Source organism: Scardinius erythrophthalmus (genome assembly GCF_964197995.2).
Source record: "Scardinius erythrophthalmus genome assembly, chromosome: 6".
NCBI lineage: Eukaryota > Metazoa > Chordata > Actinopteri > Cypriniformes > Leuciscidae > Scardinius > Scardinius erythrophthalmus.
This window is the reverse complement of record NC_138226.1, coordinates 2,670,136-2,693,072: the sequence shown is the minus strand read 5'-3', so window position 1 is coordinate 2,693,072 and position 22,937 is coordinate 2,670,136. Positions and strand designations below refer to the sequence as shown.

Genomic DNA, 22,937 nt, shown 5'->3' with positions numbered 1-22,937 from the left:
CATCCTCGGTGCCACGGTTCAGGTAGTTATTTAGGAAAAACTGCATTTTTTGGGGTTTGGGGGGGCCCAGCGCAGGGGGGGAGGGGCCCCCGGGGACCAAACGAAATTTTTCCTTAGAAGTCTAGTGGGGCTACATGCCCACCAAATTTCATGTTCCCCGGTGCTTCGGTGTCCCTGGTATCGTTGACGAAAAATTTACGGGGGCCCCAGCGCGGGGGGGGAAGTGGCCCCCGGGGACCAAACGAAATTTTTCCGTAAAAGTCTAGTAGACCAACATACCATAAAAATTTCTTCATCCTCGGTGCCACGGTTCAGGTAGTTATTTAGGAAAAACTGCATTTTTTTTGTTTTGGGGGGGCCCAGCGCGGGGGAGGAGTGGCCCCTGGGGACCAAACGAATTTTTTCCTTAGAAGTCTAGTGGGGCTACATGCCCACCAAATTTCATGTTCCCCGGTGTTTCGGTGTCCCTGGTATCGTTGACGAAAAATTCAGTAAGGTGACGAAAAAAAAAAAAAAAAAAAACTTTGACAATCCCTATATGACCGCTTTCGCTAGCTACGCTAGCGGCGGTCATAATTAAGCCTCGAGTAGATTAACAAAAAGACCCTAGGTTGCATTTTGGCGAGAGTTACCCTTTAAATCAAGATACATTTACTTGAGAAACAAAATGATCTTGTTTTCTGAAAAGTGTCAATATTAAGTGAGTTTTTGCTGAAAACAAGAACAAATATTTATCAATGGGGTCCGAAAAATAAACTTAATTTCAAGGGAAAACAAGATTATTTTTCTTACTCCACTTGCAGATATATTTCTTGTTTTAAGCATAGAGTCGCTTAATTTTGGTTAATTTTTCAACAAACAAAACTTAATAATTTCAGTCATTTTGCTTCCCCAGTAAATTAATCTTGATTTAAGAATGTTAAGATATTTGGTGCTGGAAAAGACAAAAAATTCTTAAATCAGGAAGATACATTTACTTGAGAAGCAAAATTACCTTGTTTTCTGAAAAATGTGTCAAAATGAAGTGAGTTTTTGCTGAAACCAATAAAAAATATCCGTCAATGGGGTCCGAAAAATAGATAAAAGATTATTTTTCTGGCCCCACTGGCAGATATTTGGCCAGTTTTAAGCATAAAGTCACTTAATTTTGGATAATTTTTCAGTCAACAAAACATAATATCTTCAGTAGTAAATTAATCTTGATGTAAGAATGTTTAGATATATTTGTCCTGGAAAACAAGACAGAAACACTGAGGAAGAACTTTTTTTTTTTTTGATTTCCAGTTGTATCATATGTCGTGAATTTATGATGGCAGAAACTGTTCTTTTAACTTCACTTGTTTGTTTCCCAGCGATCATTCATCCTCCTCCAACATGGACCAAAATGGATGGACAGGATTTAGAAATAATCACCTTACAATCAGATTCAGCAGAGTACAAGAAGATAAAAACAGCCTTTCTGGGCTCCAGTTTACACGCTGGTGTCTCACCCGTACAGGTTCAACAGGTAAAATGATGATTGAAAAAGTCTTATTTTCCAATAAAAAAACATGTAAACTTTCTTAAATCAAGATACATTTACCCGAGAAGAAAAATGACTGAAGATTAAGTCCTGTTTTCTGAAACATTGCTCAAAATTACTCGTTTTTGCTTTTTAACAGGAAAAATATTTGCCAATGGGGTCATTAGATTCATGATTCGCTAGATTAGTTTTTTCGAACACTTTTTGGGGTTAAAAATGATCCAGAATAAATTTGAGCAAGTACATAACCAGCCAGTGTTCAACACTCTCTGCTTGCCGTAGCTCGATTCTAAACGGTAAGCTTGTAATGATGCTTTTAACTCCAGTGGTACTGGTGGATTTGCGTCATTACGTCACATCTGTCCACATAAAGAAGAGTCTCGGCTAGTAGGCCATGAGTGTGAGGATGCCGGAGGTGGAGATTTATAGCCTTTTCTCACAGCACTTATATATAATTAAACTGAGCAATTTGATGGCGGATCCAGAAAGGTTCAAACGACGATCACCAGTGACAACTGGAGATTCACCCGTCGTAAAATGCAAAAGACTTTGGAGAAAAAAAGAGCCTGCAACCGGCCCATGGGAAAACAAGGATAATATCGGAAGGGCATTAAATGTAGTCACGCAATGCTGATGTTGTTAACATTAACAATTTGGGAACAAAGTATTTTTGCATGGTTTGACGTGATATGATAAGCGATCGTTAGATTTAATCAGCGCGATTTACTGCAATGCTTTTTCCCCTTAGTTGGTCAGAACAAAAGTGGATGTTACTTACTTGTTCAGACGACATTTTCCAGTGAAAATTCGGATGTTGGTCATTCTTCCAAAAAGATTCTGAATGCCAGGATCCACAGAAGCGGCGATTGACAGCCGCACGTTCTCCTCAAAACATCGGATTCATCCGTGCTGTGCCGTGCCGACGCCCAACCCACGTAAAGCTGATAATTCCGCGAATAACTGCAATTGCAGATTTTGAACAGAGATGGCGACAAAGAGGAAAAACTACGGACTGCAGCTTTAAATATTAGTAAAACAGATTATCATCAGAGCCCGTCTACGGAGAGCCTGGCCATTCCCTATTAAGTCCTATTGTACCGAATTGTGGTTGTAGTTCCACCAGAGCTCCACTGGGGGCGATCGGCCATGAGTGCAGAATGAATGGGAGTCTATGGCGCTAGACGGCTAAATTTGTCTCTTCACCTGATTGCCGTTGAGAAATCTCAGATTTGATTGTAGGTTTTGCAAGTTCAACATGGGTTATAGGTCGAAAGTTGAATGAACGAGTACTTATGTCGTTTTGATTTCTTACAGGTTGAGTTGTTGTTGCCCATAACACGCTAGCATTCTGCTAATGAACGCTGATTGGTCAGTGAAGGACTGATTACGACCAGAGATACCGCTTGATGGCATCGTGTCATCCGAAGCGGGACCAGAAACAAACAAAACAAAACTGTGTTGTCGATGCCTCGAGAGAAAAGAAAGTGCAGAGCTGAAAGCACCAGAGTGACTGAAGGATTGCCGTAAAGCAGTATCTCTGGTCGTACTATGTGTATGATGTCATTGACATTTTAAAAGACTTTTTAAAGCAAATAAGTGACTCTTAAAAATCTAACACCCAGCAATGTGTAATTTCTTTGCATCTCCTTTCGAATACAACATTCAAATTACTAGACAAAAAATTATATCCTGAGAAAAGTGGATTTTGAGGGGTATAGCGCCATAGACCTCCATTCATCCTGCACTCGTCCTGAGAGCCAGAGTGGAACTGCAACCAGTTCAGAAGCCGGAAGTTTACTGAGAGTGAAAGTTCTCCCCTTATTAGACATTCTCTGTTATCGTTCGATCTTCTCCAGTGAATACATCTTGATTTAAGAATGTTTAGATATGTGTGCTGGAAAACAAGACAGAAACACTGAGGAAGAACATCATCTTTTGCAGTGTGTGACTCTGATTTCACATTGACAGGCCAGTGTTTATTAACGTCTGGTTTCTCAGATTGACAGGATTCAGAGTCAGTCGCAGTGGCAGAGATACTGTGTGCTGAAACACGCCGTGGACAAGAAATATCCCAAACAGTCGAACGAGCGTCTGCTTTATCACGGCACTACCAAAGAGATCTGCCAAAAGATCAACACGAACGGCTTCAACCGGAGCTTCTGCGGGAGAAACGGTGTGTGTCTCAGGTCACACAGCTGACCCATAACTGCCTGATTTTCTTTTTCTTTTATTAGAGAATATAAAGACACACAGAATGAGAGTATGTTACATTATATGCCAGGGAGCAAGAACATAATTTCTCATTATTTTGAAAATTTCTCATTATGACGAGATAGTCATTATTACGAGAAAGTTTCTCATTATTATGAAAATTTCTCATTATTATGAGATAGTCATTATTTTTCGAGAAAGTTTCTCATTATTATGAGATAGTCATTATTACGATAAAGTTTCTCATTATTTTGAGATGTTAAGCCATTATTATAAGAAAGTTTCTCATTATGAGATGTTAAGTCATTATTACGAGAAATTTTCTCATTACAAGAAAGTTTCTGATTATTTTGAGATGTTAAGTCATTATGAGAAAATGTCTCATTATTATGAGATACTAAGTCATTATTGAGATAGTCATTACGAGAGTTTCTCATTATTTTGAGATGTTAAGTCATTATTACAAGAAAATTTCTCATTATTTTTAGATGTTAAGTCATTATTATGAGAAACTTTCTCAATATAATCAGATACTAAGTCATAATTATGTGAAAGTTTCTCATTATTAAGACTTTATCTTTTTTTTTTAATCAGTGGCAGAAACGGGCTTTCATAGATACATGTAGAGTCTTCAAGAAAAAGATTAATCTTACCAAATTTAAACTTGTGGATCAAATATTTAGCCTAAAATATAGTAAGATTAATTAAATTAAAATAAATATCACTCTTCTCACTCATAATTATGGAAACTTGGTTCCACCATGGAATAAATATAGAAAATTTTAACTTTTTACACCACAAAATATATTCTTCCTAAGTATTTTTGTCTAGTTTTCCAGTACAAATATCTACACATTCTTAAATCAAGATCTATTTTTTTGGAGATGCAAAATTACTGAAGATAATAAATCTTATTTTTTTTTTAATCATCCAAATTAGCTGAGTTTATGCTTAAAACAAGAACAAATATCCGCCAGTGGTGAAAGAAACAAACTTAATTCAAAGGGAAAACCTTTTTTTCAGACCCCATTGGCAGATATTTGCTCTTGTTTTAAGTATAAACTTACTTTCTCTTGTTTTCTGGGAAAATCATCAAAATCCATTTACTTGAGAAGCAAAATGACCAGGATATTAAGAATTTTTTGACATTTGTACTGGAAAAACAAGACAAAAATACTGAATAAGAAAATAATTTCTTGACAATTCTGACATTTAAAAGTCACAATTACCTTTATTATTCCGTGTTGAAAACGAGCTTCCATACATAACCCCCAGTTTCTCCACGATACTGACCTCTGACATGTTTTGTTTCAAGCGGTCGTTCACGGTGACGGCACGTACTTCGCTAGAGAGGCCTGGTACTCCTGTCAGGATCAGTACTCCACCACCGATGAGAAAGGGCTGAAGTACATCTACCAGGCGCGAGTGGTGACGGGCTCCCTGTGTAAGAGCCGGCAAGGAATGAAGGAACCGGATCCCATCAGGCCCGGGGACCCGGGGGCCGGCCTGCACGACTGCGCTGTGGACACCCTACAGAACCCCTTCATCTTCGTGGTGTTCTGTGACGCCGGAGCGTATCCCGAGTACCTCATCACCTTCAAATCTATATAGTCTCGCTCATCTCTATCTGACAAGCACACTATCAAGTTTACAGGCTCTGTGTTGATAGATGACATTACACAGACCTTATCACAATATCACCATGACATTACTGTGAACAAATGTCTTCAGATGCAACTTTTATCACCAAAGAAATAATAAAAAACCATTAAATCAATTGGTAACAACTTACAATATGGTTATGTTTGTTAACACTGCTTAATGCATTAACTATCGCACTGCAAAAATATTATTTTCTAACATAGTATTTTTTACTTGTTTCCAGTCCAAATATCTAAAAAAGTCTTAAATTAAGAAGCATTTACTAGATAAGTACAATTACATAAGAAATATCTTGTTTTCAAAAGTGAGTTTTTGATTAAAACAAACAAAAAAAAAATCTTAATTTAAATGGAAAACAAGAAAAATTATCTTTTTTAAACAAGATTATTTTTCTCATCACATTGGCGGATAATTTTGCTTGTTTTAATTTAGATTTTTTTCAGATAACAAGATATAATTTCTTATGTCATTTTACTTATCTAGTAAATGCTTCTTAATTTAAGAATTTTTAGATATTTAGACTGGAAACAAGACAAGAAAATTATTTTTTGCAGTGCATGAACTAACAATGAGTGAGCATTATATTTATTACAGCATTTATTAATCTGGTAATGTTCGTGTTCACAGTGAATTAACTGATGTCAACAAATACAACTTTTGATCTTAATCTCAACATTTACAGACAGATTTTCAAGATTAATAAATCGTTGTTAGCTCATGTTAGCTTAATTAAATATCAACAGATGCAACTTTTGATCTTAAAAATGGCTTAGTAAATGTTAGGATTAACATCAGGATTAATAAATGTAGTTAATGTTAACTATGAAACCTATTGTAAACTGTTGCCAGTCAACTACACGGTAAGATAATCTGGTTACACTTTAGATTAGAGTTCAATTATCCGTATTAACTATGACTTTTGCCTCAATAAACTCTTAATTACTGCTTATTAATAGTTATTAAGGTAGTTGTTAAGTTTAGGTATTGGGTGATTTAGGGATGTTGAATATGATCATGCAGAATAAGGCATTAATATGTGCTTTATAAGTACTAATAAACAGCCAATATCCTAGTAATATGCATGATAATAAGCAACTAGTTCATAGTGAGAATTGAAGCCTAAACTAAAGTGTATTCATCAAAATTTACAGAATAAAGCTCCCAAATGAAGATAATTTAAAGACCATAATGTGTCTTTAGAAGTGAATATGGTGGCACTTTACAATGCATGAACTAACAGTGAGCAATACAGCATTTATTAATCTTTCTTAATAAAAATACAGCTGTTCATTGTTAGTTAATGTTAGCTCAGGTCCATTAAATAATATTTTCAGATAGAACTATAATAATGTATTAATAAATAATAGTATTAAGATTAATACATGCTCTAAAATATTGTTCTGTTTGTTAAAAAGATAAAGTGTTTAGCTGAATATAGTCATATAATATATAATTATCCGTTCACACGCGACACGTTCTCGTGTCTGGATGTTTTTAAGACTTGTTATTAGAACGGGAGCATTGTGATCATCACTTTTTATGCCATTATTTTTGCTATAATGAATCCCTCTAAGGATAAATCGACAGTCCATTCTGCAGTGTTTTAATAATTCTGAATGTATGAAACATTGATTTATTCTGTATGTGAAAATTTGTAACAAAAATAAATATTTTTGTGATCTCTGTGAGACGAGCGTCGTAACCGGAGAAACACAGAAACTGATGATCCAGTGAAAGACGTGAAAGCAATGAAAACTCAAAATATGTTTACCTTTAATATGAATTACAAAACATGATCACACTGAGTACAACAGATAATAGTAACTGCAAATTATTGTGTCAGGTAATTAATCAGTTTGAGTTGTCCTACATTTTTGCACATTAATGAATTTCTTAAGATAGTTCTACACTGTAAAATATTTTTTTAAAGTTTTAAGTACAAAGTTATTTCAACTTAAATTACATTAAAGTGACTTAAAAAATGAGTTGAATCTCGCATAACAAACAAAAGTTGACTTATTTTGAGGAGTTAAGGCGAGACACTACAGGTGAATAGGGTAAAAATTTTAACTAGCAGATATCACCATGAAACTTTCCCAGTTGATTACCTACATTAAGATGAGAAAAAAATGTATTACAAGTTTTTTGTAATTTTAATGTTTGAATATGCACATTAGGCCATATCTAATTAAATATGCACTAATTTGCATATATAAAAAAAAGAAAACAAAATCTGAGTATTGGATAAAGCCAGGTTCAAAATTATTTTTTCATTGTGTTCACATATTAGATGGGGAAAAAATTACAGAGGGATTTATGGATATCTACTTTTGTTATGTAAATTAGAATATACTGTCAATAGCCTTAAAACATTGATTTTCGCTATGTTTTTTGGATTAAAATGTTATATAAATCAGGCTAGGAATAATATACTTACAAATCCCTCTGTAAATGTCTTCATAATATAACTAGGTACAAGACTGGAGAGTTTGGTGTATATCGGTGCTACTGAAGTGGAGATTTCAGACTTGGAGAATGAGAGAAAAGTCATTTTGAGAAAACGGGCTTTAAAGATTTATCATCAGCCAATGAGATTGCGCATTCAGCCCTTTTACTTTCACGATTGGTTGCTGATAAAAAGAAAATGACCATATTTGGATCCCACAGCATTGTACAGGAGAGAGAGAGCTTTCTAACGGTATATATATATAATCAGCGGGATGATTTACAACGCCAACTTTTGTTGAATTTATGAGAAATCTACAGACACAAACAGTGTAGTAAAATAAAGACCTAAATGTGTATTTCGGACTTTTTTTCACCACAAGTCTGAAAGAAGACATGTTATTGAAGACAAATATCCCAAAATCTCAAAATTAACCAGTTTTTGCCTGCCGTGTCTCGCCTTAAAGCAATGGAGAAACTTAAATGTTTTACAGTGTAGAGGATTAAACCGCAACAACAACAAAAAAAAAAAAAACAGAAGAATGACTTCAGTCGAAGTGTTTCATTGAAAAACATCTTTTATTCTATGGTTAAAGGATCAAGTAGCATCTGTGCTGAACTAGTAGAAAGACATTCTATTGCCGAGGCATTTCATGATGCTGTGGGGGGTCAGAACCACCGTATAAAACGCCACAAAGCCCTCAGGAATTCACAGCTTTATTAAATACTGTAACTGTATTAAATCAACCCTGGCAATAACAGAACATCATCCGTGAACCAGTGTGTTTGTCAAGCCTGGAGTCGTCCTGGTTAAAGTAGTCGGCACGCAGAAGCGAAGTACGCTAACCCGATTTGATTAACCCATGCGGGATGGAGCGGGAGGGACGGGGAGATGGAAACCATAGCCCTAAATGATAAAACCCACCGTGTTAAGACTGAAACACACTCAAATCAAACCGCTCGGGACCGAATCACTACATCTGCTGCGTGGAGTTGCCGTTCCAGGTGTTGTTGTCGTCCTCGCTGTCTTCCTGAGTCCGTAGTCGGTATATTTTCCCATCTTTCTTGAAGTCCTCTGGCCTCTTCTCAAGAACCCTCTTACGAACTGCATCTCTGGGAGCGGGAAACAGCAGAACGAGGAGAACTGAGTAGAAATTCCTCTCACTGACACACATTATATATTGATAGAGCCTTGACGACTCTCTCACTTTATAAGCAAAACATTTGACATAAAGGGTTTAAATGCTGAAGCAACAGATCTAGTGTTGATTAGTTATGAAGCGAGATCCAGTGACATCACAGACTCTTTCATAGCACTACAATAGCCACCTATTTTTATGCAAATTTTAGGATATTGCATAAAAAATAAAAAACAAACATTGGATGGAAACACCAAGATGCGCATAAATTCTAAAAATGTGGACAAAAAGCATGAACTCAATTGAAGCAGATCATTCTTTGTATCTGATCAGATGATGTGCATAAACTACAATGCAAACACTTTTACCAAATAAAACCCATTGATGTGAGAGGAGAGAAAAAAAAAAAAAAAAACTTTGCCTCTGATAACTGGACTAACCAGCGGACCAATCACATCGCAGCGTCTCAGATGTTGGTTTGGTGGTTAGAATAAGCCGGAGTCAAAGTGTGTGATCAGAATGATTTGGTTTAATTCCCTCAGAAGCGTCTCACGCGAGTGTGTTCCCGAACACCAGCATCCGAACGCAAGAGAACATGACAGAGTTTACTGTGTTTCGTCTGACGCTCTGAGACGCATTTATGATGGAGGGAGAAAGAGCCTGATCGCAGAAACTTAGTTTTATAACTGATATTTTGCATCAATTTCCCAGTAAGTGATGATTTTGTTCACTTGAACACATGGGACGTATTACGCCCTTTTTCTAAGTTTTGTTTTTTTGGGGTTTTACTAGAACAGGTTTTCCTGCTTGAATGTTGATTATGTCAGTAACGCTCTGTTTAGTTCCTGTCTCTATGAAGCCCCTCCTTCTGAAAAGCACACTGTGCTCTGATTGGTCGGCTGGAGCAGTGTGTTGTGATTGGTCGAGCGCTTCGAGTGTGTTTGGGAAATGTCCCGCCCCTAATTACCATAACCGCCAGTTTAACACACTACTAACTAACTCAACCAGGCCCCGCCCCTTTATTCTGCGAATGAATTATTATAATGAGGAATATTGTGACGTGTTCCTGGAAGAAACTCGAGACTACAGTGGAGGCGTTTCAGGGAGTTCAGAAACACTGACACTGATATAGAGGATAACTGGAGCTTTTTCATGATCAATCAGCAACATTACACACAACAGAAAGATGAACATGAATAATAAAAGCATAATAGGAGCCTTTTAAATTCACAGCTTAGAATGGAAACACATCACACACAGACGCACCTCTTTGGTTCTGCGCCCGCGCTGGAGCCCGCGCTGGAGTCGTGTGTGTTGTGTGTGTGCTGGTTCCGGGCGGCTGTGGGAGTCGGGGCGGTGCTGAACAGGAATCCTCTGATGATCCTCCAGACGGCCAGCAGAGGGTAGAGGAGCGAGCCCAGCAGAGCCCAGACGCCTCCTCCTGAGGACGAGCTCACCACAGCGTTCGCCGGCCGGCTCGACGCCTGGCGGACCAATCACAGCGAGGACAGTTACAGTTATTCATTTAGAAGACGCTTTTATCCAAAGAGACTTACAAGTGAGCAGTGTTGTGTGTAACTCATTACAAGTAACTTGAGTTATGTAATCAGATTACTTATTCAAGTAACTTGTAAAGTAACGCATTACTTTTTCAATTTACAACAAAATATCTTTTTCACATTTATTGACTAAATCTGGCCCTACATGTCTTGTTTTTTTTCTTTTTAAGTGTATGAATGTCAAAATTAAGTGAGTTTATGCTTAAAACAAGGCAATTATCTCCAGTGGGGTCAGAAAATTTATCTTGTTTTCCCTTTGAATTAAGTTGATTTTTCTGACAGAAAATAAGACTTTATATATTTATATCTATACAAGTCATATTGCTTCTCCAGTAAATGTATCTTGATTTAAGAATGTGTAGGTTATGTGTGAGTGTGCGTGTGAGTGTGAGTGTGAGTGTGAGTGTGAGTGTACTTGTACAACTATCTTTGTGAGGACCAGTTTGAGTTTTAGACCATTGGAGTGAGGACAAAGAGAGTAAAGTGAGGACACGTTGGCCGGTCCTCACTCTCTGAGAGCCTTTAAAGGCCTGTTTGAGGGTCGAGACTTGGTTTTAGGGATAAGGTTATAATGAGGTCAAGGGTCGGTTTAGGGTCAGGGGTCGGGTTAGGCACTTAGTTGTGATGGGTAAGGTTAGGGTAAGCGGCTAGAGATTGCATTGTGTCAATGAATGTCCTCATAAAGATAGATGTACAAGAATGTGTGTGTGAGTGTGTGTGTGTGTGTGTGTGTGTGGCTCACAGGCAGCAGGACGATGGATGCGCTGGGTGCGAGCTCCAGCTCCAGCAGAGATTTCTCCAGGTCTTCAGCGGTGAACTCTCTCCTGGGGAACATGGTGGCGAGCGAGAACTGACCGTATCTGTTCCCGACCTCCTGCAGGAACACACGACTCATGACACTTACACCACTCTCAGGCGTTAGACTCTACGCACGTGTTCATTACAGTGGCAAACAAACACAGATTTGACTTTGCTAAACATTTTTACAAAACATTTCATCAGATTTACTTTGTACATTCAAGTTGAAAAATACTCGCTTTGCATAAAAGCGTCTGCTAAATGAGTAAATGTAATGTAAATGAAAACACTACTAACAGGAAATGAGAAGAAGAGAGACACTATTGAGGTTTTGCTAATGTATCAGAGCGAAAACTCAAACCCGGTCAACACAATCATCAGATTCATTCAGGACATTCATACAGAGAGAGACGACCCCAGGTAAAACTACATCACTGTGAGGTCATCATCTCACACACACACACACACACCGACCTGAGCAGCGAACTGTCGGACCTCCTGCAGACGCGCCTCTGAGGGAAACTGGTTAGTGAAGGACGAGCCGTCCGGCAGACGAAACTGAATCCTGGCGACCGCACTGAGACGACCAGAGAGAAAACATCATCACTCATCACTCATCTAACGTCCTGTTACACTGTGAACATATCTAAACATTCTTAAATCAAGACACATTTACTGGAGAAGCAAAATGACTGAAGATATTAAGTCTTGTTTTGTGAAAAATGTTCATGTTTAAAGCAAAAACAAATATCTGTGTAAAGTTAATCAATTATAAAAATCAGTTTAAAGGGATATTTCACTGCTGGAAAGATGAATGTGGACACTCCCAAGCCTGTGATTTTAATTTACTCAGATATTTAAAAATCACAGTGGCCAGAATTATTTATTAGCTGTGCACACTGCAAAATATGATTTTCTTTCTTATGAATTTGATCTGGAAAACAAGACAAAAATATGAAACATTCTTAAATCAACATTGACTAAAATGTGTCAAAATGAAGCAAGTTTTTGCTGAAAACAAGACCAAATATCTGCCAACGGGGTCAGAAAAATGATCTTAATTTAAAAGAAAAGCAAGATTATTTTTATTTTATTGCTTTTAAGCATAAACTCACTTCATTTTGATATATTAGACTTAATATCTTCAGTTATTTTGCTTCTCCAGTTAATGTATCTTCATTTAAGAATGTTTAGATATTTGTTCTGGAAAACAAACAGAAACACTGAGAAAGAACATTATTATTTAAAAAGAAATTGCAGTTCAGAGAAAAAAGGCAGAAACTCTTATTACAGCTTCTGTCCAGAATTTTCATTTCGCTGCATCAAAGACTTTTCATGCATTACAGCAACGAGAATTTTGGAGTAAACGATGTCATCCGTCACAAATTAATTCTAAAGGTTCTAAAAACACTTGATTTTGTGATATCACCTTTTCTCACAAATGTCAAAAAAAAATAAACAAATCTAAATGTTCTAAAAAAACACTTGATTTTGTGATATCACCTTTTCTCACAAATGTCAAAACAATACAAATTAATTCTAAAGGTTCTAAAAACACTTGATTTTGTGATATCACCTTTTCTCACAAATGTCAAAAAAAAATAAAAAAATCTAAATGTTCTAAAAAAACACTTGATTTTGTGATGTCAGCTTTTCTCACAAATGTTACAATAATTGTAAAGGTTCTAAACACAGGCTTGATTTAGTGCTGTCACCTTCTCTCTCTCTGTGTGGCGTCTCTCTTGGCCTCGTGTTCGGCGGCTCTGGCTTGCAGCGCTGCTAGTCTGGTGGCCTCTGTGTCCTGCTGGTTCTGAGCGTAACGGGCCGCTCTGTCCGCACGGTCCTGTGGATCAAACCAGAGTCAAGAGTGTGTGATGATGTGTGTATGTACAACAGCACAACTCCAGTAGGGACTGGATCTCCGACTGGACGAATGACACTGATCATGAGCACGTCTGACTTTAGTTTGTCTAAGAGCAGTGAGACGCTCGAGGTCGTGTTGTACAGTGAGTCGCTGCACATCCTTCAGACATCACTGTGTACTGGGTAAAAATACTGATTTCTCAGTTGTAATTTTGATGAACCGATAGTGATTCTTAAACCCTAAGAATGGATCTTTTAGTTGATGCGTGAACAAAACACTTTGTGCTTTGTTTCTTTTGATATGCTTTCAAATTCTGTTTTATTAAGAAATTCAAACAATAATTGTGCTTTTGTGGCTCTTTAATGTTGCGTGAACCGATCATCTCTTCCTCTTTACTACTAGTTACGGCACGAAACAAACATGAATGAACATCAGAAGGAATGTTGAAATATACAGTACGTTGTTTCAACTGTGGAAAGAGAAAGCTTATGAACAATATGTTATGTAACGGTACATTTACCTCAGAAAAGTCCATAAATAGCTATAAAAATAGCGCTAGAGCGAAGCATTTTGATAAATATATATGCACTATTATACATTCATTATATTTTTTACTAGTGCTGGGCAATCGCATCCAAAACAAAAGTTTGTGTTTACATAATATATGTGTGTGTACTGTGTATAATTATTTTGTATATATAAACACACACATGCATGTATATATTTAAGAAATATTTGCATGTGTATATATATATATATATATATATATATATATATATATATATATATATATATATATATATACACACATGCATGTATATAGTTAAGAAAATGTGTTATTTATATATATTTTATATATATATATATATATATATATATATATATATATATATATATATATATATATATATATATATAAATAAATATTTTATATATAAATAACACATTTTTCTTAACTATATACATGCATGTGTGTGTGTGTATATATAAAATGCTTTTCTTACTCAGTATTTTTGTCTTGTTTCCAGTCCAAATATCTAAAATCAAATATCTTAAATCAAGATGCATTTTACTAAAGTAGTAAAAGTCCATAAGATATTATGTCTTGTTTTCTGGGGAAATAACTCAAAATTAAGTGAGTTGTTGTTTAAAAAAATTTAAATGATATGCCAATGGGGTAAGAAAGATTATCTTGTTTCTGTTTGAATTAAGATTATTATTCTTACCCCATTGGCAGATAATTTGCTTTTTTAAAGCATTTCCCCAGAAAACAAGACATAATATCTTATGGCATTTTACTTTTCTGGCAAATGCGTCTTGATTTAAAATGTTTTAGATATTTGAACTGGAAACGAGACAAAAACACTAAGTAAGAGAAGCATTTTTTGCAGTGTGTGTGTCCGTGCCGTGCCAAACCCTACTGTCCAACACGAGAAATCACTGATCTGAGGTGATACCAGAGCGATCTGCTGCTTGACTCGTTCTCTGGCCGCTTTCTCCTCTGCCTTCTCTCGATTCCTCTCCTCCAGGAGGCGTTTGGTTTTCTCGTCCTCCTGCTTCTTCTTGTAGTCCAGGATCTCCTTCCCCATCTTACGCCTCTCCACCTCCTTCTTCAGCTCGTTCTGCCCGTGTGAGAGGAATGTGGCGTCATTCACGTCATTCAGCTTTCAATGGACGTTCAGAGAGTGTTAAGAGAGAATTACCTCTTCTTCTGCTTTCTTTTTCTGCTCACGTCTTTCCTCCAGCTTCTTCGTTAACCTACATAAGAAAACAAATGAAAAAACGTTTTCTGCAGAAAACCATTATGAAGACAATGCTTGGGCATTCAGCGTGCTGAGTTCATATTCTGGGCTCATCTGCATCATCAATACGCTCTGAATTTGATCTTTTAATGTCAGTGTTTTAGGACTTTAAGTGATTAGAGTATCCTGCAGTTTTTAGTGCCTGAAATACTGCAGCAGGTGCTTATATGCATCACAAGTACCCAAAACTTCTATTTTGTTCACATATTTTAGTTTTTCTTCTTTTGAGATGGAAAATTGTGCAGTTCTATAGATGTTTTTGCCTCCAGGTCTCCGCTAGTGAAAACTATGAATTGATCTGAGCTTACGCACTTCACATAAGGTACATAAGTTTAGATCAATGAGGCTTACAATCAAAATGAAATGTAAAACCGGTGCTAAAGTTGATAAACAAATATTGAATCAAATATTTGGCAATAACAAAGTATAATGAGAGATTTCTAAGCAGTTTTTTGAATGGCTGGTCATTTTTGACCAGGAACAACACAAGAGTAATAAGGTGGGAAACACCAAAAAAAAGTACATCAAAATTGCATTTTAGTCCAATGCGATAACATTTAAGATGCTGTATGTAAGTTTTTGACTGTACTAAAGGATAAAAATACCATAATATGTTTGCAGTTCACATACTCGCGTCTCTGAAAAACACTTCCACTTGGGCTGCACAATATATAGAAATTATCGAAATATCACAAATGTATATATCGCAATATGCATATCGCAATGGCTTGCAATAACTGCGGTCATGAACTAAAGATGAAGAGAAAATCACTCACTGCTCTTGGCTGAATAACTTATGTAGCTTTAATAAGAATCAGTATATAATTCACAGTGAAAACTAAGCAATGTTTTATTTTTACATTTGATTATTCAGTTTCTGTTGTTTAATAACCCTAATGTAGGATAACCTAAACCCTGTGGTTTACACTGATGTTAAAATAACACTTCTTATGCTACAGTAAAACACTGCTGTTCACTTTCAGAAGTTGTAGGGATGTTTTCTTGCCACAAAAAGAGCGTGAAACACTCATGTAGGTTACATAATTTTTTATATATTTTAAAGATAATTTAAGTTTATTTTACACACTTTAAGCATAACAAATATCGCATTATTTAATGAGTTATCGCATATCGCAATTTTCTTCAATGTCGTGCAGCACTAACTTCTACAGCCAGTTATTTTACTTTAGACGATCCGTGTCGGAATGTCTGTTTTTGTTTTGATCTGTGCGATACTGTATGTTGCCAATTTACCCAATAGTATTTCGACACCCCGGGGTGCCAGATGGCGGAAAACACAGCATATTGCAGTTAAGGAAGCTAGTGAACAAATCAATTAATCAACTCATCATCTTGCACTGTGTAAGTCTCCTCGCCTTCCATTGTCAATTGCGCTCGTTCCTGTTGCGTGTCCTCAAACTGGCAACCCGCGCGAGCGTCGAGTCTGAGGAGGACGGGGCGGGGAAAACAACTCTCTCCAATATTTTGAATTCGGACTACAGTACCCATTTCAACCACTAGCTGTCAATCTCACACACTTCACCTTTAACTGGCGTTTTCAGTAAAAAGAAAATCCTCTCAAGGTCGAAATGATCAGAGGGTTCATTTATTTCAGACAAACCCTCCCATAACGGCATGTAAAAACACACTGAACTGTGACTGGCTTCACATGTACATCAGACGGGCTCTCGCTGTCGAACTACTCCAGAATGCTCCACTCACCTCTCCACTCTGGCATCTAAGGGCTCGTCTGGCTGAGACGCGTCTTCTGACGGCAGGCTTTTATCCTCACCTGGAGTCACATAACCTGACGCTCCTTCCTCCTCCATCGGCACAGACAGGGATTCTGGGGGAACAGAAGGATCACTCAACGAAACACGCTTCACCAGAACAGTATTGAAATCGAAACATGCAAATCTCTGTCGCTTGAATGTTAACCTGCTAAATCAGCAGTGCGTGTCTGAAACACAGCTGAACCAGCACTAAATGCAAATCAATCTTTCCTGAAAACCAGATGTGAGCGAACCATCATCCAGCCACCTCTCGACGGCTTTAAAACGTCACCTTTAGATGTGGCAGAGCTGAGGTTAGTGACGTTCAGAGCGTCCTGAGGCTCACAGGCGGGAGTTTGATCAGGTCTCTCTGTGTCCGTCTCGGCACCTTCAATCTGCTCCGTGTGCATCTGTACAGAAGCGTTTGTTAGCATGTGTGTGTGTGTGAGTCTAACCTGACAGAAATCTGAGGCTACATCTACATTAAAGTCACTATGGTCAAGTCTTTATGTAAATAACGTCCCCTCCCTCTTGCAGCATCTCTTCTCTGATGATGTGGGCGGAGCAAACTGTCACTCACATGAGATCCACCAATAGCAAATCACCACCATCCAATCAACTCCCTACAGACAAAATCAAGCCCCGCCCACATTTGTTCTAGTTTGAGAGGCCGTTTCACTCGGATATACGAGTATACTCGAGTTTTAGGGCTGGACGATACGATGATATATATAACTTTGATATCAGTGATCATCCGGATTTAGACTTGCCTATATTGTATTTATATAAAGCGTTCACAGGCAAATTTGCTTGATGTATTTCCCTGGCGTCGTAATCAAGCACATATAAATGTCAGGAAACACGATTCCTGTCTGCATGTCAATATCCACGGATCACTGGATCTTTGGTAAGTTGTAAGGAACAGTATATCAAGTTTAGTTTAAACTGATAATCGTTTGTTTTACTCGTGTTTTCGCAGTTTCTTCTATTAAATCCAGTCACTCGGAAGCTCTTCTGCCACTCAGTCCGGCTGAGGGACTGTGTTCCCACGGGAAAGTGACGTCAATGCATTCCCTCTATTAAGCCCGATTCGGGCAGGATTAGCTTTACTAGGGTAGATGGAGTGATGTAATTTTACCACAGGACGTCTGTAATATTAATGGCCAATTCGAACGGGATAAGAGATCTCAGTAAACTAGCAGAAGTGTGAGAGTAACTCGATTTACACACCGTCGTCACTCCTGTCGTCATGTGTGTTACGCTGCTTCCTGATATCACGTAAACAAACACATATAACCTATATTTATATATATAAAACAGTTATGTCTGGTCGAACGATGTATTAATGAACTTCAGATTGGAGTGTGTTGGTGAAAGGCTCTTATCTAACGCTAAAAGATGTTTCGTGCCTCTAACAAGTGCGTTCGATCTTCTCTCTGATCTGAATGGTGTGTGTGAAACACTTGAGTTTTGCCACAGACTCGTCCCAGCGTCTAGAACACAACTGATGCTTTTTCAAGCGTCTCCATACTTGAAAAACCGCGGAAAACTACTTTTAAACAGGAAATGACGGAATAATTACGTACATATTTACAGCGAGTCTATCCGCACGGGATTAGTATCACCTGAGGTCATTTTCCAGACCTTTTTACTGAAGGTAAAAGTCGCCGTAATCTTTACTGACATTGTCCGTGATGATCACTGAGACGCACATTCGGACAGGACTAAAGTCACAGAGAAGCTCTGGTGATTATTACTTTACTCCACCTCTCCGTGATACACTAGTCCCGTCCGAACAGGGCTGAAGTCACACTCTGTTCACTGGCTAGTACACTATATGATACAACTAATCTGATGGTCAAACTATAGTTTTGCAGAACTAACAAAGACAAGTCTTTCAGTGTGAGCAGGTTCTCTCCGTCATGTTTGCTTGTACATGATCATTTCTAACCGTTGTGACGTGTGTTTATTCACCTGGGTGACTTTGACGATCCTCCGTTTCAGCTCGTCCGCCGTGACGCTGCCAGCGATGACCTCCAGAGGAATACCGTTCTCTCCTATGAAGAAACTGGAGGGGATACACACCACCGGATCTGTGCGGGCTCAGAGTTAAAGACACAAACACACCTGGAATATCTGAGGACTCTAGGGCTGTGCAACGATTAATCGCATCCAAAATAATTTGTGTTTACATAATATATGTGTGTGTACTGTGTTAATTATTTAGTATATATAAATACACACACATGCATGTGTATATGTAAGAAAAATGTGTTATTTATATATAAAATATTTATATTTATATAGAAATACAGTATATATACAGTATATACATGCAATTTTCATCAAATATATACATGCATGTGTGTGTATTTATATATACAAAATATATTTGACTCTCTGTAGATGTGCTGTTCGTGAGCATGTCTTCCTTCAGATTGTCACAGGAACGCCTGACTCTTATTGGTCATGAGTTTCATGTTTTGTTTCTTTAAGCACAGAGAGCCCTGTTCACATATGAATCTTGTATTTGCTATCAATGCAATGTGAACTTTTTTATTGTTTATTTTAGTAACCATTTGAAAGCTTAAACACTCAAAATGTTTCCTGTGAAATTGGACATTACATTAGGTGTATTTATATAGTTTAGATGTGCCAGTAAAATCCCACCGAGCGTCCACAGAAGAACAGCAAAGGATACAGATCTGAGAGAACTGGACACATGTTTCACTGAAAGAACAAGAGAGACAGACAGAGACTGGAGTGAGTGGAGGGAATCATCCAGACGACCATGTTTACATGCACAACTTTTGCATGTCATTTTGATGAATCCGAACATAGTGTTTACATGAACACTAAACATCTGATCGGGTTGATGTGCGCATTTATATGTCACAAGCTTCAAATTGGAATTTATTTTTTGACATGCGCTCACTGCACGAATATACAGTTTCCCGCTGTTTGCACATAATAACTATTCTCCAACATTGGTTCTTTATTTGTTTTAAACAGCAGGCTTAATATTTATCCATTTCTGGTCGTAATTTGGAGACAATGAGCATAAGAACCGTTGTGCCGCTGGTAAAAATGCCCAAAACCGAGTCCCAAGTCCGAAACGTTGTCCGGCTCCACTTCACAGACGCAGTGAACGGAGGATTATAGGATGACGGTACACTCATTTATACGACACTTTATTCAACAGGAAGAACAGCTCGTTCAGCGCGTCATACACTATGATCCACTATTTCTACATCATATATACGGTTTATAAGGTTTTCAATCCGATCAAGTGTTTGCATGTTCTCTCGATCGGATTAGAAAAGGAATAAACATCCGATCGAAATTTAATGCGGATCGAGCTCAGTCAGATCGATTACGGAGTTTACATGAAGGCGTTTCAGTCCGATTGAGCCGTCAATCCCATTAAAGGATTATTTGGTTGCATGTAAACGTAGCCACTGATCTGATGTGTGTGTGTGTGTGTGTGTGTGTGATTGGAGGACATCACTGAGATGACACTGATCTGATGTGTGTGTGTGTGTGTGTGTGACTGGAGGAAATCACTGAGATGACACTGATCTGATGTGTGTGTGTGATTGGAGGACATCACTGAGATGACACTGATCTGATGTGTGTGTGTGTGTGTGTGTGTGACTGGAGGAAATCACTGAGATGACACTGATCTGATGTGTGTGTGTGATTGGAGGACATCACTGAGATGACACTGATCTGATGTGTGTGTGTGATTGGAGGACATCACTGAGATGACACTGATCTGGTGTGTGTGTGTGTGTGTGTGTGTGTGTGTGTGTGTGTGTGTGTGTGTGTGTGTGTGTGTGTGTGTGACTGGAGGAAATCACTGAGATGACACTGATCTGATGTGTGTGTGTGACTGGAGGAAATCACTGAGATGACACTGATCTGATGTGTGTGTGTGATTGGAGGACAGCACTGAGATGACACTGATCTGGTGTGTGTGTGTGTGTGTGTGTGTGTGTGTGACTGGAGGAAATCACTGAGATGACACTGATCTGATGTGTGTGTGTGATTGGAGGACATCACTGAGATGACACTGATCTGATGTGTGTGTGTGTGTGTGTGTGTGACTGGAGGAAATCACTGAGATGACACTGATCTGATGTGTGTGTGTGATTGGAGGACATCACTGAGATGACACTGATCTGATGTGTGTGTGTGATTGGAGGACATCACTGAGATGACACTGATCTGGTGTGTGTGTGTGTGTGTGTGTGTGTGTGTGTGTGTGTGTGTGTGTGTGTGTGACTGGAGGAAATCACTGAGATGACACTGATCTGATGTGTGTGTGTGTGTGTGTGTGTGTGTGTGTGTGTGTGTGTGACTGGAGGAAATCACTGAGATGACACTGATCTGATGTGTGTGTGTGACTGGAGGAAATCACTGAGATGACACTGATCTGATGTGTGTGTGTGATTGGAGGACAGCACTGAGATGACACTGATCTGGTGTGTGTGTGTGTGTGTGTGTGTGTGTGTGTGTGTGTGTGTGACTGGAGGAAATCACTGAGATGACACTGATCTGATGTGTGTGTGTGACTGGAGGAAATCACTGAGATGACACTGATCTGATGTGTGTGTGTGATTGGAGGACAGCACTGAGATGACACTGATCTGGTGTGTGTGTGTCGGTCTCACTGACCTCTGAGCGTCCACTCGTATCGCCACACAGCAGTTCTCCACCGCATCCGACACACTCTCCGTCTCCCAACTGGAGATCAGCTGAGAGGACTGATCATCACTCCCTAATGACAGACAGATCGATAGACGGATAGAGAGACAGACAGATTAAATGACATCGACAAACAGACAGAAAGACATGATAGATAGATGGATAGACAGAACAACTGACAGACAGATAGATAGATATAGAACGACAGACAGACAGACAGACTAGAACCACAGATAGATAGATAGATAGATAGATAGAACAACAGACAGACAGACAGATAGATAGATAGATAGATTAAAAGATAGAACGACAGACTAGAACCACAGATAGATAGATAGATAGATAGATAGAATAACAGATTGATAGACAGAACGACAGATAGATAGATAGATAGATAGATAGATAGATAGAACAACAGACAGACAGATAGATAGATAGATAGATAGATAGATAGAACAACAGACAGACAGACAGATAGATAGATAGATTAAAAGATAGAACGACAGACTAGAACCACAGATAGATAGATAGATAGATAGATAGATAGAATAACAGATTGATAGACTAGAACCACAGATAGATAGATAGATAGATAGATAGATAGAACAACAGACAGACAGACAGATAGATAGATAGATTAAAAGATAGAACGACAGACTAGAACCACAGATAGATAGATAGATAGATAGATAGATAGATAGATAGAATAACAGATTGATAGACAGAACGACAGATAGATAGATAGATAGATAGATAGATAGATAGATAGATAGATAGATAGATAGATAGATAGATAGATAGAATAAAAAATGGATAGACAGAACAACAGATAGACAGACAGATAGATAGATGATAGATAGAATAACAGATAGATAGAGAGAACGACAGACAGACAGACAGACAGACAGATAGATAGATAGATAGATAGATAGATAGATAGATAGATAGATAGATAGATAGATAGATAGATAGATAGAACGACAGATAGACAGAAACACACTTGAAATCACATGATCGTCTCAGTCAGTTTGACGAAATTATCCGGTTCTGACTGGACAAATCAACTCACTCTGCACTGGATAAACAAAAGACGTTATGATGGTGAAATATTAGAATAATGACTCAGCTGATGCGGACATGGCGTGTCAATATAAGCGCATATCTGATTAATATAAGCGCATATCTGACACATTAACCGGATCCATCTGTGTCCTGTCATCCTCTGTCATCGACTAATACTGTAAAAACACAGTCAAACAGTTAGTGTGTGTGACGGAGATGATGATGATAGTCAGGTACCTGTGATCACAACCACAAACACACATTTGCGCTGTTTAGCTGACGCGATGGCCGCTGGGATTGAGCCCTCAAACCAGCGCATGATGAAGATGACGATGATGAAGATCAATGCTGCTGCTGAGCTCCAAAAGATTCGACAACTCACAGCTGCCGGAAG

The 22,937-nt window shown here is 38.1% G+C and overlaps 2 protein-coding genes across 3 annotated transcripts in view; one reads left to right on the top strand and one right to left on the bottom strand.

The window, feature by feature from the left end:
• Nucleotides 1–7,070, top strand: part of parp14rs3 (poly(ADP-ribose) polymerase family member 14-related sequence 3) — a 31,201-nt gene extending 24,131 nt beyond the window's left edge. Inside the window, exons 24-26 of the mRNA XM_081368770.1 lie at nucleotides 1,353–1,507; nucleotides 3,521–3,695; nucleotides 5,049–7,070. Of these exons, the coding sequence (XP_081224896.1) occupies nucleotides 1,353–1,507; nucleotides 3,521–3,695; nucleotides 5,049–5,344 (626 nt within the window). The 3' untranslated portion in view covers nucleotides 5,345–7,070. The remainder of the gene's footprint in view (nucleotides 1–1,352; nucleotides 1,508–3,520; nucleotides 3,696–5,048) is intronic.
• Nucleotides 7,071–7,144: 74 nt separating this feature from the next.
• Nucleotides 7,145–22,914, bottom strand: ubxn4 (UBX domain protein 4). 2 transcript variants are annotated; one of them, XR_014030361.1, is made up of 14 exons: nucleotides 22,781–22,914; nucleotides 21,452–21,554; nucleotides 19,476–19,504; nucleotides 18,749–18,867; nucleotides 17,067–17,184; nucleotides 16,725–16,848; nucleotides 14,904–14,958; nucleotides 14,658–14,822; nucleotides 13,052–13,179; nucleotides 11,811–11,913; nucleotides 11,281–11,412; nucleotides 10,246–10,463; nucleotides 8,320–8,953; nucleotides 7,145–7,437 (listed from the first exon to the last, which is right to left on the bottom strand). XR_014030361.1 is itself a non-coding variant. In XM_081368772.1 (13 exons), the coding sequence occupies exons 1-13, from the start codon at nucleotides 22,860–22,862 to the stop codon at nucleotides 8,815–8,817; spliced, it is 1,515 nt and encodes a 504-aa protein (XP_081224898.1). In that variant the 5' UTR covers nucleotides 22,863–22,914; the 3' UTR covers nucleotides 7,145–8,814. The 2 variants fall into 2 exon arrangements, 1 of the variants encoding a protein (XP_081224898.1); XM_081368772.1 differs by having other exon boundaries at nucleotides 7,145–8,953.
• Between the last annotated feature and the right edge of the window lie 23 nt (nucleotides 22,915–22,937).